Below are 14,755 nucleotides of genomic sequence, written 5' to 3' on the forward strand. Positions count from 1 at the left end.
ACCTAGACCACTCGTCTGGAATCATGGGAGGTTGGACTTCCTGGCCACAACTTCCGGATTTATGGCCATAACTCCGGTAGGTGCGACCTGGAACCCCAACCTCCCATGAATCGAGGCGAGTGTGTTGATTGTGGAATAGTTCTTGAAAATCAGGACTCTCCCACCGAAATCGGGATAGTATGGAGGCATGCCTTAAGGCAATAGTAAACTTTGAAAGACAAGTAATTATCAAATGCATTCGCCAAACCCACGAAGCTCCAAGATGGCGGTGACCGTCTCATTGTTCAACATCATTCAGCCCAAAACCGGGGTCTCAGGAACACCTTATACAACTAGTTCTAGTACAGATGTCACAGGACTGTCCTATCAACATGACGGGAACATGCTCTCAGCTGCATGAGGCCCCACTCACCTGGTTCTTGCGGTAATCTTGCTGCGAGTGTCTCAGGACCCTATAGCACAGCCGCAGGATATACTTGTACGGAGCATACCGTTGATCTCCGAGGTCTTCCAGGCGCAGCATGGACCCTTCTCCGGCCTTGTCCTTGAATGGCGCCTTCAAAATGCCAAAGATCTGGAAAGACAAAACCCATGCAGCGCATCATGTGACCGCCGAGCCAAACCTCTATCCCCCCCGGACTAATGCGTGAGTCCACTTATCTCCATTATCCTCTGTGCTTGTACGCAAAGACAAATGTATACCAGGGCCCATCGGCAAGACACAGTGGAGGCCGCAACGCGGAGGGTGAGCAAAGGTTCATCAAATGTCTACCATGGGGTGCAATATAGGAGGCGTGGACCCAGCAACGGACAACCACATCAAACCCAAAGAGTGTGATTTCCAGAACAGCCTACAGACGTCACTTCCTCCATGTTTTCAGAGAAAGGTCTATGGATGAGCAAATCTGGAGCTCATCAGCCATCACTCACCTGTGCTAAAATGTTCTGCTCTCTCATTAATTTCTGCCTTTCCCGGTCAGGTCTGGTGACCACCACCTCCAACACTTCCTGCCCGTTATTAGGAACTCCGGCCACAAAGAATATCAGGTCTTCCAGGAGCTTGGTTACAAACCTGGCATAGGAGAACAATGAGCCCATTAAAGTGGAACAAGTGGCTGCAAATAACCGATTACCGATTGTATTCTCGAAACGTTTGGTAAAACAATCAGCGAATACGATTCCTGGACGTAATGATATGAGCAAAAATCCCCAAGTTTGCCCCCAGAAAGTAACAGGACGCCTGACCTGCGCTCGTTCTGCGTGATGGTCCCGTACTCCAACTTCTTCACCGTGGACGCCAAAACTTTATTGGCATCGTTAGCAAAATCCAGGTCTCGCACCTCGGACAGCGGGACGGAAATTATGGCAAAGGCTTCCTTGTCTTCCTTCGTCTGGCAGGTTCCAATCTGAAGAAAAGATTCATTAAACCAAAATGTGCTTGTAATAAATTAGACATATCAGGAATTAATAACAACATGGTCACATCGTCTGTAAAACGTTTCTGCCTCTTTATGGTTGCAATGCATGTGTGAAACATGATAAATTAGTAAATTCTTCCACCGATGACTTTCTGGCAACGCAGAGACGGAAATCAGAGAGTGACGTGGCTCAATATGGTGCCACCTCACTTCCTACTAATCCACGAAAGCTTGCGTGGCCATGAAGATGTGCAGAGAGCATCTGACCCAACCACGGTCCATACCTTCAGCATCACGGGTCTCTCCTCATCTGTGTCAATCGGAATACTGGTGCTGGTCACCCAGGTGTTTGTGCACAGATGTCGCAGCCGTACGTACGAGTTCCTACACACAAAACACACAATAGACAATGCTTGACTACAGCAAAAACCAAACTAATATTTGCACAATTTATAAATAATAATGTTTTCTGCTGTCTTATGGCTGCAGTAGAGCACTTACAAATGCTGTTTGTCTCCCATGTGCAGCAGAAGCCAGACAATAGTTATTATGTACAATGATATATACGTGACAAATAGTACGGTAATTAAACCTTCGGATTTACGGCTTTTCTAGCACAGAGATCATAGTTCTAGAACGTTTGGAAGTTACACTGAAGTTTTACTTTTGTTGGAATATTCTACTTTTATGGGCTAAGACCATTAAATTTGTATTGCACTTATTTTATTGTTATTTAAATATTTACCACATGAAGTGTTTCTGTACTGCCTTGTATGTAATTACTGCAATAGTCTCTAGCATACATTCTACGGAGAATACAGAGTAAGTGGCCATGTAGCACCTACAGGAAGATGTTAGGAACACCAGGACAGGATCACTACGCTAGCCTGAGAGCTTAGTGTCATACATGGAGTTATCACTACATCTGGAGGTCCCACCGCTGCGGAAACTACCCCGGCCAGACCAGCGTTACCTCGGAACCAGGCAGTCCGCTCTCTGCAAGGTCGTGGCGTCCAACTCGAAGAGCGATGCAATGTCGTTTCCATGAGGCACCGATACCAAAGTGAACATGATCTTCTCGCCAGCCTGCCACTTGCGCTTAGGCACCGGTAAGTCTCCTTCCCTCTGCAACAAAAGGGCAAAGGTCAATACGGGAGACCACCGCCTATGGAGGAGCTATCTCCATATTCAGGTCACACTAGCATACATGTAAATCAGGGGCTTTCCTGGAAACTATGTTGACCGTATGATATTTAAGTACAGATGCATGGTCACGGCGTTGATCCTTCGTGCTAGACCCTCCGGATTCTGCTCATGTGCGCGAGGCTAAACGTTGTGCAATAGATGGGAAACTGACCATTAACCAATATGAACGGAATCTCTGTAGCCGCGGTAATTTACTTACAGGCTCACAGCGCAATGGCCTTATGACGGATTACAAAGGTTGGGTACACACGTGCCGATTGGCCCACTATCCCCAGGTGTCAGAGGGACTCGGGTCAGGTATGTTGGTACATACAGGTTATACCTCTGTGCCACAGACCTTGGTGGTGCCTCTGACCAGTCTGCACACAGTAATGAAAATAACCTTGACAAGGCTTCTTTCATTTCACATTAATGGAGATTTCTCAATCCACACGTGGAGTGGTCACACTTTTGGGGAGACTTATCAAAGCTTAAAGAGAGATAATAAAGTACCTGACTAATCAGCTCCTGACATTTCTTCAAACACAGCCTGTGACATGGCAGGAGCTGATTGACCGGTACTTTATCTCACTCCAATGCTTAGTACATCTGGCCCTTTGTTTGAAAAATTACAGTTGGGTGCTTTTTTGTTGGTACTTTATCTCCAAGGATTGATAAATCTCTTCCCTAAGGGTGGTGTCTCGATTCTGACGTGAGCGCAGAGCTTGTCAGAGGCAAATGGTTGATTAGGACTAGTAGGAGTACATCCGCCTAGAAAGTGGGATTTTGCACCTTGGTAAATCCCTGTTGCACTGCAGGGGTCACATATAAACTATATAAACAGGATTAGAGCTGGAATCGGCTGAACTCTCTGTCGCAGTGTAAGTATAAAGCTGCCCAGTGCGGCCCGTATTTCCCAGCATCCATTGCAGCATGCACACAAACCGGGCCAGGTAACAATGGGACAAAACCCCAGGCCTCCACATAGACATAGGCCCATCACCATGACAGCACAACGATAGCCGGCCACCCAGCTGCCACGCGGTCAGCAACAAAACAAAACGTATTAAAACTGTATTTCTATTTCTTCACAAAATGATACAATTTTCCTACTTTTAAATGTTAAGGGAGACTTGGGGGCTGACATCGTAGGAGGTAGACACTCCCACATGGCACTGGCCACACCCACACCACACTGGCCACACCCCCTCAGTGGACATTAATCTGGCCCTGCACACAAATACGCGCCCTTTGCTCCCAACTATGAATGAGATCCGTTATGTCACTATAATCTCCGCCATGTTTGTGCAGCCTTTTACTCGGGTGCAAGCGGTAACACCTGACTTCAGCCATCTTTACAGCCCTGCCAACTCTACATAAGCCCGTACCTACCACTCATATCACGATACTCTGGGGCCTGTCTGAGGGCTTTGCCTACATGACACAGCCCAGGTACGAGCCTTGTCAGTGGCTTGCAGCGCACATTACTCTGCATGGGCCGTACCTGCGCACATTCAACCCTGTAGCACTTGCACAACAGGTGCGCGATCAGATGTGCACCAGGCCCTACACGTGCTGGGGGAGGTATCAGGCGGTGGGTGTCAGACACACCCGACACGTTGGGGTATATGAGCCCTGTAGTGTTGGTCTCTGCCCGGGGCCTCTCTAACGCAGCAGACCTGTCTGCCAATGCCTAGTGACTGCCAAATAACGTGTAATAAGAGGAGCCAGCGCACGGATACACACAGCGCTGTACGAGAGGATGCGCCGAACACCGCCGATCCCAAATGTTTGTGTTTTGCTATGTCTTTGTTATATTTTAATTTTGCATTTGCCGCATGGTTAAATAGAAACAGGGAAACAACATATGGCTCTGTGTACGGACAGGCAGAGGGATGACTCAGTGTGCCAGTGCATTCACTCCTCTGCTCACACTGCAAGCCCCTGTGAATCTTCTCGCTTCCACCGACACCTTCGCCGGTGACTCACGCCTGTGACTCATCCCCATTTTTAGCAGAGACATCACGCTCCAGCACTCCAGACACCCTGGAAGACACAGCCTATGTGATTCCCCCGGCTGAGGCGGCCTTGCAGGCGGCAGAGAATCAGGAGCTGCGGGAGCGGAGTTCCCCCAGCCGATTAACCCTTGATGCAGCGTAGCTCTGAGGAGCAGGCAGGAGGGGAGGACGGGACCCTTTCACCGCCAGCGCTGTCCTGTGTCAGAGAGCGCGGCGATTGTAATTTTTGGCAAATGCACACATTAGGCGCCAAGCTAAACTTCTGCGCGCTTTTGTGCTGATTGTTTACTGCGCGTAAGGAGATTAAAGAAACAGCGGGGTACAAACGTGGCGAGAGCAAGCGCGTATGACGTACGTAATTATGGATTAATAATAACAATAAGCATCGCCAAGCAACAATACAAAACAAGGTTTCCAGCCAGTCCAGCCGGACATACTGGGAATATGTATCAAGGTTTGGAGAGAGATAAAGTACCGGCCAATCCGCTGTTCACAATTTTCAAACATAGTCTGTAACATGGAGCCGATTAGCTGGTACTTTATCTCTCCCCAAGCATTGATACATATTCCCGTTAGGGTTATTGCATATGTGGCCCTCAAGCTGCTGTGCGACTACACATCCCAGCATGCCCTGCCATTGTTTTACAATTCCCTGCACACTGAATGCCCCTGCACTAGGGTACCAATCAGTGACCCTAACTAGAGCATGGGTCACAGAGATTGCGAGGTCACAGAGATTGCGAGGTCAAAGAGATTGCAGGGTCACAGAGATTGCAGGGTCACAGAGATTGCAGGGTCACAGAGATTACGGGGTCACAGAGATTACGGGGTCACAGGCAGCAACACTGGAGAGAGAGTGAATCAATTACTGATAACACATGCAGATGCTCTTAATCCTGGATTTACTGTATATTACTGGTTTCTACTTTCTGGTAAATCCAACGATGATTCATAGCATTTGCCATTTATCATGACATTTGCAGACACGTTTCTGTCAGGCTCCGCGTGTGGGAGGAGGAGACGCCATTTTTACCTCATGCAGCTGAATGACGGGACCCAGGTCAGAACGGAGGCGATTACTATAGAGACAGCAGGGCGTGTAACCGCTATAGGCTGCTGTGTGACTGAGGAGAACATGGCTGCAAGGGCTCCTCAGTCACAATAATATTAATAGTGGAATATACAGACGTGTCCTTACAGAGGGGTTTATTCATGAAGCAGTGAAAAGTGCGTGAGCCAGTGGAGAAGTTGCCCATAGCAACCAATCAGCACTGAAGTAACATTTATCATTTGCATACTATACAATTGTTCTGAGCAGCTGACTGGTTGCCATGGGCAAATTCTCCACTGCCTCACTTCTCCACTATTTTCACTGCTTCATGAATAGACCCCCTAGTGTTTTTGCGCCATACAGTGTAAAACGCGAGGATAGCAATTCCTATTTTTTCCTGAATTTTGCGCCATATTCGCATCGTACCCATATGGAAAGCTCACAGCGTACTGGGCACACTAGATTAGTAAATCGTCGCAAAGGATTTAGTACAAAGTCGCAGATTAAGCATATAGATACGTGGCGCGAGGCATGGCACGGTGGCTCTTATCGGACCTCTGTCGTTTGCATTTTCACCCAGATTAGCAACCGAGTCGCACAAATTAGTACTTGAAATGCCAGCGCCAGTAGTCAGTGTATCTTGCATTGTACTGCGTGTCCCGACCCGTCCATGTAAAGGTCCTTTTTCAAGCAGACCCCACCCCCCTGACCTACAAACATGCGTCTGATGTGCGGTAAGGTGATACTAAAAACTCACCAGTAGAGGTACCGTTGTTTACCATCTCTTCCCTCAGAGTACACTCCTGTCATTCTTATTTATGTGGGATAATCCTCTCATACCAAAATAACCCTGGAGCCTGACCAAGGGCTAATCAGCGCCAACAGAGGTGCCCAAACACTTGGAATTGCTTTTACAAGGAAGAAAAGGAAAAAAGTCATCTACGCACGGCCATAGGGCACTGTAAATCCCTTAATCCTTAAGACTGAACTTGTATAAGCAGAGATGTGATGCTTACTGGGTTTCTATGTCTGGTAATTGTTATACTGTCTGAGGTATGGGGTTTAATACCTGCAACGGTGACTGGAACTACCTATAAGAAGAGGGATTACCTCACCCAATTCCCCTGCTGTGCCCCGTTACCCTCCTCATTAAATGGTTCAGCAGTGCGCCTCACAGTGGCAGCGAATGAAGTACCATGATGTCCGGTGAATCCTGTATGCAAAGCTTACTCGCATAACAAAATGGGGCTAAGGTAAAACAACTTTCACCAGCACAATGTGTGTGCTGTGTAATAAACATCACGTGGCCGGCCAGTGTATACATCATGTGTTAGAGTACATGTACATTACATACGACATGTATAGCTGGTGTGTACATTACGCTAATCCGGGTAACCACACCCACACACATTTGTTATTCAGGACTGTCCTATTCCTCTGAATATTACTGATAAGATGGAAGCCACTGTACTCCTGGCTTTGCTGAGGTAGAAAAGAACACTGCCACCCTGTGGACAGAAAAAATAAGAATTTACTCATCGGTAATTCTATTTCTCGTAGTCCGTAGTGGATGCTAGGAACTCCGAAAGGACCATGGGGAATAGCGGGCTCCGAAGGAGGCTGGGCACTCTAGAAAGATTTAGGACTACCTGGTGTGCACTGGCTCCTCCCACTATGACCCTCCTCCAAGCCTCAGTTAGGACACTGTGCCCGGACGAGCGTACACAATAAGGAAGGATTTTGAATCCCGGGTAAGACTCATACCAGCCACACCAATCACACCGTACAACTCGTGATATGAATCCCAGTTAACAGTATGAAACAACTGAGCCTCTCAACAGATGGCTCAACAATAACCCGATTTAGTTAACAATAACTATGTACAAGTATTGCAGATAAACCGCACTTGGGATGGGCGCCCAGCATCCACTACGGACTACGAGAAATAGAATTACCGGTGAGTAAATTCTTATTTTCTCTAACGTCCTAGTGGATGCTGGGAACTCCGAAAGGACCATGGGGATTATACCAAAGCTCCCAAACGGGCGGGAGAGTGCGGATGACTCTGCAGCACCGAATGAGAGAACTCCAGGTCCTCCTCAGCCAGGGTATCAAATTTGTAGAATTTTGCAAACGTGTTTGCTCCTGACCAAGTAGCTGCTCGGCAAAGTTGTAAAGCCGAGACCCCTCGGGCAGCCGCCGCCCACCTTCCTAGTGGAATGGGCATTTACAGATTTTGGCTGTGGCAGGCCTGCCACAGAATGAGCAAGCTGAATTGTACTACAAATCCAGCGAGCAATAGTCTGCTTAGAAGCAGGAGCACCCAGCTTGTTGGGTGCATACAGGATAAACAGCGAGTCAGATTTTCTGACTCCAGCCGTCCTGGAAACATATATTTTCAGGGCCCTGACAACGTTCAGATCCACGGTTTTTAGTGGCTCAAACCAATGTGATTTTAAGAAACTCAACATCACGTTGAGATCCCAAGGTGCCACAGGAGGCACAAATGGGGGCTGAATATGCAGCACTCCTTTCACAAATGTCTGAACTTCAGGTACTGAAGCTAGTTCTTTTTGAAAGAAAATCGTCAGAGCCGAGATCTGTACTTTAATGGAGCCTAGTTTTAGGCCCATATTAACTCCTGCTTGCAGGAAATGCAGAAATCGACCTAGTTGAAATTCCTCTGTTGGGGCCTTTTCGGCCTCACACCATGCAACATACTTCCGCCATATGCGGTGATAATGATTTGCTGTAACCTCTTTTCTAGCTTTAATAAGCGTAGGAATGACTTCCTCCGGAATGCCCTTTTCCTTCAGGATCCGGCGTTCAACCGCCATGCCGTCAAACGCAGCCGCGGTAAGTCTTGGAACAGACAGGGCCCCTGCTGTAGCAGGTCTTGTCTGAGCGGCAGAGACCACGGGTCCTCTGAGATCATCTCTTGAAGTTCCGGGTACCACGCTCTTCTTGGCCAATCCGGAACCACGAGAATTGTGTTTACACCTCGCTTTCTTATTATTCTCAATACCTTTGGTATGAGAGGTAGAGGAGGGAACACATAAACTGACTGGTACACCCACGGTGTCACTAGAGCGTCCACAGCTATCGCCTGAGGGTCTCTTGACCTGGCGCCATACCTCTCTAGTTTTTTGTTTAGGCGGGACGCCATCATGTCCACCTGTGGACGACCCCACTGATTTACAATCATTTGGAAGACTTCTGGATGAAGTCCCCACTCTCCCGGGTGGAGGTCGTGCCTGCTGAGAAAGTCTGCTTCCCAGTTGTCCACTCCCGGGATGAACACTGCTGACAGTGCTAGTACATGATTTTCCGCCCATCGGAGAATCCTTGTGGCTTCTGCCATTGCCATCCTGCTTCTTGTGCCGCCCTGTCGATTCACATGGGCGACTGCCGTGATGTTGTCTGACTGGATCAGCACCGGCTGGTGTAGGAGCAGGGATTTTGCTTGACTTAGGGCATTGTAAATGGCCCTTAGTTCCAGAATATTTATGTGAAGGGAAGTCTCCTGACTTGACCATAGTCCTTGGAAGTTTCTTCCCTTTGTGACTGCCCCCCAGCCTCGTAGGCTGGCATCCGTGGTCACCAGGACCCAGTCCTGTATGCCGAATCTGCGGCCCTCCAAAAGATGAGCACTCTGCAGCCACCACAGAAGAGACACCCTGGTTCTTGGGGACAGGGTTATCAAGCGATGCATCTGAAGATGCGATCCGGACCACTTGTCCAACAGGTCCCACTGAAAAATCCTGGCATGGAACCTGCCGAATGGAATTGCTTCGTAAGAAGCTACCATCTTTCCCAGGACCCGCGTGCAGTGATGCACCGATACCTGTTTTGGTTTTAGGAGGTCTCTGACTAGAGAAGACAACTCCCTGGCTTTCTCCTCCGGGAGAAACACTTTTTTCTGGACTGTGTCCAGAATCATTCCCAGGAACATTAGACGTGTCGTCGGGACCAGCTGTGACTTTGGGATATTCAGAATCCAGCCGTGCTGGCGCAGCACTTCCTGAGATAGTGCTACTCCCACTAACAACTGTTCCTTGGATCGTGCCTTTATTAGGAGATCGTCCAAGTATGGTATAATTAAAACTCCCTTTTTTCGAAGGAGTATCATCATTTCCGCCATAACCTTGGTAAATTCCCTCGGTGCCATGGAGAGTCCAAACGGCAGCGTCTGGAATTGGTAATGGCAATCCTGTACCACAAATCTGAGGTACTCCTGGTGAGGATAGTAAATGGGGACATGCAGGTAAGCATCCTTGATGTCCAGGGATACCATGTAATCCCCCTCCTCCAGGCTTGCAATAACCGCCCTGAGCGATTCCATCTTGAACTTGAATTTTTTTATGTATGTGTTCAAGGATTTCAAATTTAAAATGTGTCTCACCGAACCGTCCGGTTTCGGCACCACAAATAGTGTGGAATAGTAACCCCGGCCTTGTTGAAGTAGGGGTACCTTGATTATCACCTGCTGGGAATACAGCTTGTGAATCGCTGCTAGCACCGCCTCCCTGTCTGAGGGAGCAATCGGCAAGGCAGATTTTAGGAACCGGTGGGGTGGAGCCGCCTCGAATTCTAGCTTGTACCCCTGAGATACTATTTGAAGGATCCAGGGATCCACCTGTGAGCGAGCCCACTGATCGCTGAAATTCATGAGGCGGGCCCCCACCGTACCTGGCTCCGCCTGTGGAGCCCCACCGTCATGCGGCGGACTTGGAAGAGGAAGCGGGGGAGGACTTTTGCTCCTGGGAACCTGCTGTTTGTTGCAGCCTTTTTCCCCTACCTCTGCCTCTAGAGTTCTGGGTCCGAAAGGACTGAACCTGATAAAATGGCGCCTTCTTAGGCTGTGAGGGGACATGGGGTAAAAATGCTGACTTCCCAGACGTTGCTGTGGAAACTAGGTCGGAGAGACCATCCCCAAATAATTCCTCCCCCTTATAAGGCAAAACTTCCATGTGCCTTTTGGAATCTGCATCTCCTGTCCACTGGCGAGTCCATAAGCATCTCCTAGCAGAGATGGACAATGCACTTATTTTAGATGCCAGCCGGCAGACTTCCCTCTGTGCATCTCTCATATATAAGACTGAGTCTTTGATATGGTCAATTGTTAGCAGAATCGTGTCTCTGTCTAGTGTGTCAATATTTTCTGACAGTTTATCCGACCACGCAGCGGCAGCACTGCACATCCATGCTGACGCAATAGCTGGTCTAAGTATAATGCCTGAGTGTGTATATACAGACTTCAGGATCGCCTCCTGCTTTCTATCAGCAGGTTCCTTAAGGGCGGCCGTATCCTGAGACGGTAGTGCCACCTTTTTAGACAAACGTGTGAGCGCTTTATCCACTCTAGGAGGTGTTTCCCAACGTAACCTATCCTCTGGCGGGAAAGGGAACGCCATTAGTACCTTCTTAGGAATTACCAATTTCTTATCAGGGGAAGCCCACGCTTCTTCACACACTTCATTTAATTCATCTGACGGGGAAAAAACTACAGGTAGTTTTTTCTCCCCAAACATAATACCCTTTTTTGTGGTACCTGGATGTAAATCAGAGATATTTAACACCTCTTTCATTGCCTCAATCATGCAGTGAATGGCCTTAATGGGCATTAAATTTGACTCCTCGTCGTCGACACTGGTGTCAGTATCAGTGTCGACATCTACTTGTGCCATCTGAGATAGCGGGCGTTTCAGAGCCCCTGATGACTTTTGAGACACCTGGACAGGCACGAGCTGAGAACTCGGCTGTCCCGCAGTCGGCATGTCGTCAAATTTCTTATGTAATGAGTCTATACGTGCACTCATTTCTTTCCATAAGCACATCCACTCAGGTGTCTGCCCCCCAGGGGGTGACATCCCTTCTAAAGGCATCTGCTCCGCCTCCACCTCATTATCCTCATCAAACATGTCGACACAGCCGTACCGACACACTCCACACACACAGGGAATGCTCTATATAGAGGACAGGACCCACAAAAGCCCTTTGGGGGGACAGAGTGAGAGTATGCCAGCACACACCAGAGCGCTATATAAGGCAGGGACTAACTGAGTTATGTCCCTTATAGCTGCTTTTTAATATAAACTATATACTGCGCCAAATTAAATGCCCCCCCTCTCTCTTTTTTACCCTTTTCTGTAGAGTAGTCTGCAGGGGAGAGCCAGGGAGCTTCCTTCCAGCGGAACTGTGAGGGAAAAATGGCGCCCAGTGTGCTGAGGGAGATAGCTCCGCCCCTTTTCCGCGGCCTATTCTCCCGCTTTTTTATGGAATCTGGCAGGGGTATTTACCTCATATATAGCCCCTGGGGCTATATATTGAGGTATTTTTGCCAGCCAAGGTGTTTTTATTGCTGCCTCAGGGCGCCCCCCCCCAGCGCCCTGCACCCTCAGTGACCGGAGTGTGAAGTGTGAGAGGAGCAATGGCGCACAGCTGCAGTGCTGTGCGCTACCTTGGTGAAGACTGATGTCTTCATGCCGCCGATTTTCCGGACCATCTTCTTGCTTCTGGCTCTGTAAGGGGGACGGCGGCGCGGCTCCGGGACCGAACATCAAGGCTGGGCCTGCGGTCGATCCCTCTGGAGCTAATGGTGTCCAGTAGCCTAAGAAGCCCAATCCGGCTGTAAGCAGGCGAGTTCGCTTCTTCTCCCCTTAGTCCCTCGCTGCAGTGAGCCTGTTGCCAGCAGGTCTCACTGAAAATAATAAACCTAAGACTATCTTTCTTCTAAGAGCTCAGGAGAGCCCCTAGTGTGCATCCAACCTCGGCCGGGCACAAAATCTAACTGAGGCTTGGAGGAGGGTCATAGTGGGAGGAGCCAGTGCACACCAGGTAGTCCTAAATCTTTCTAGAGTGCCCAGCCTCCTTCGGAGCCCGCTATTCCCCATGGTCCTTTCGGAGTTCCCAGCATCCACTAGGACGTTAGAGAAATAAGAAAGATAGCACGAGTGTGATATGGAAGGTAGACAGTAACTATGTCGACCCTTATTGGTCGACAGTAACTAGGTCGACAGGGATGCTAGGTCGACATGTTCTAGGTCGACAGGTCAAAAGGAGTTTTTAATGGGGTTTTTGTGTTGTTTTCTCTGTACAGTGACCGGGAACCCCAATTAGTGCACCGTGTCCCCTCACATGGATCGCTTTGCTCGCCATGCTTCGGGTAAGGTGCCTCGCTCCGCTGCCGCTGCGCCCGGCACAGATTACTATTCCCAATCGTAATCCGCATGAATCGTTAAGTATGAAAAAGTTTTAAAAAAAGATAAAAAAAAAAAAACCGCATGTCGACCTTTTGACCTGTCGACCTAGAACATGTCGACCTAGAGACCCTGCGACCAATAATGATGACCTAGTTACTATTGACCTAGAGACGGATCCCGATAGCACACTAATGTACCAAGCCATGGGGCCTATTCTGAACGCGGTTTCTCCACCTGAGTATGGCCTCCTGTGTGGGCCGTTCAGAGCATTTGTGCGCAATTACTTTCCAACCTCCCCCCCTATATCTCTTCAATGCAGGATTCCCAGCTCTCAGGGGGTAATTCAGACCTGATCACTAGGCTGCATTTTCGTACAGCCTGCGATCAGGTCTGAAATGCGCATGCGTATGCACCACAATGCGCAGGCGCGTTGGCCCGCAGCGATGGGGTTCGCCGGGCAGCGACTGGATGGTGCAAAAAAAGCAATCGCACGGGCAATCGAAAGGAGATGGACAGGAAGAAGGCGTTTGTGGGTGGCAACTGACCGTTTTCAGGGAGTGGGTTGAAAAACGCAGGCGTGTCTAAGCTTTGGAAAGGAGGGTTCCCGACGTCAATTCCGGTCCCGGACAGGCTGAAGTGATCGCAGCGGCTGAGTAAGTCCTGGGCTGCGCAGAGACTGCACAAAATCTGTTTGTACAGCTCTGCTACACATGCGTTCGCACACTTGCACAGCTAAAATACACTCCCCTATGGGCGGCGACTATCCTATCGCAGCAATGCAAACATCGCCTGTTAGCGATCAGGTCTGAAATAGGGCCTCAGGGTACACAACATTTATTCAACAACAGCCATATAATGCCTATATCTCCCGCGTCAGAGGCCGGCATGATAGGACTCTCCCCCGTGTCCTACTACTCAGTTACTCTTAATACAGTAAGGACTATTTTATTGTCGTATTTGCAGCCTCTTATGGCTGTTGTTTCACAGAAAACAAAGAAAATGCAGGTGCACACTCTAAGTACTAAGAACACTACTAATCATAACCATTATAATAAACTCTGCAATGTAACGTGGAGTAAAACTAAGGTTCTTAGCATAATTTTGGCCAAAACTATGGCCCCGCCTACTGAGATCAGGTTACCCAATCAGGTGGGTCCCTAACATTCCTAAAGTTCAAGTCCAGAGGGTGTGATCATTTTTGTCCACATTTATGCTAAGAACCTCAATTTTACTCCATGTTAATTTGCAGTGTTTATTATAAATGTTCTGATTAGCAGTGTTCTTAGTACTCAGAGTGTGCACCTGCATTTTCTCTTTTTTCTATGTGACACTACAAGTCCCAGCATGGTAGCACCTCTTATTATGTTTAGAATTAGGGTGTGCAGTCCAGCTCTCACACCCCCGCAGCTGCTGTTTCTCACCCTCACTATGTATATGGCGTAATTACAATGAACTGATGGCGCTGTCTATCTGCCATAGGTAGCCTGGACAGGGAAGCACGGATGACCGGAGCAAGAGATATCCCCATAGTGAGACCTGCACCTGCAGTCATTCCAAAATCGTGAAACCAGGAAGAAAATATTGACGTGACAAAGCTTTATAACACTGATAATGGGACAGAGCATAATTAAAAAAAAAATATATATATATTTACATATTTTCATAATAGTGTCCCTTTAAGACACACCAGTGCGTGATGGTAAGTGTAATGGAGTCTTCTGGATTTTACAGCGGCTGTGACTGCCGGGATGAAACCTTACTCCCTCCAGAGAGGTGCAAAATAAGTCTACTGTGCTGCAGCCAGATGGCAGGGGGCTCTGCGGGCGCACAAAGAGCCTCTGTGAGCAGGCTGAAAGCTCTACCTCAACCAAGCCAAACACG

At 48.5% G+C, this 14,755-nt stretch overlaps 1 protein-coding gene across 4 annotated transcripts in view; it reads right to left on the reverse strand.

Moving 5' to 3' along the window:
• ITPR2 (inositol 1,4,5-trisphosphate receptor type 2) overlaps positions 1-14,755 on the reverse strand; it is a 490,021-nt gene that overhangs the window by 339,351 nt on the left and 135,915 nt on the right. For all 4 annotated transcript variants that reach the window (XM_063929104.1, XM_063929105.1, XM_063929106.1 and 1 more), the window contains 5 exons: positions 2,392-2,543; positions 1,703-1,802; positions 1,246-1,406; positions 931-1,072; positions 413-574 (listed from right to left, as the gene is read on the reverse strand). In XM_063929104.1, the coding sequence (XP_063785174.1) occupies positions 413-574; positions 931-1,072; positions 1,246-1,406; positions 1,703-1,802; positions 2,392-2,543 (717 nt within the window). The remainder of the gene's footprint in view (positions 1-412; positions 575-930; positions 1,073-1,245; positions 1,407-1,702; positions 1,803-2,391; positions 2,544-14,755) is intronic.

This window comes from Pseudophryne corroboree, chromosome 6, assembly GCF_028390025.1.
Source record: "Pseudophryne corroboree isolate aPseCor3 chromosome 6, aPseCor3.hap2, whole genome shotgun sequence".
Taxonomy (NCBI): Eukaryota; Metazoa; Chordata; class Amphibia; order Anura; family Myobatrachidae; genus Pseudophryne; species Pseudophryne corroboree.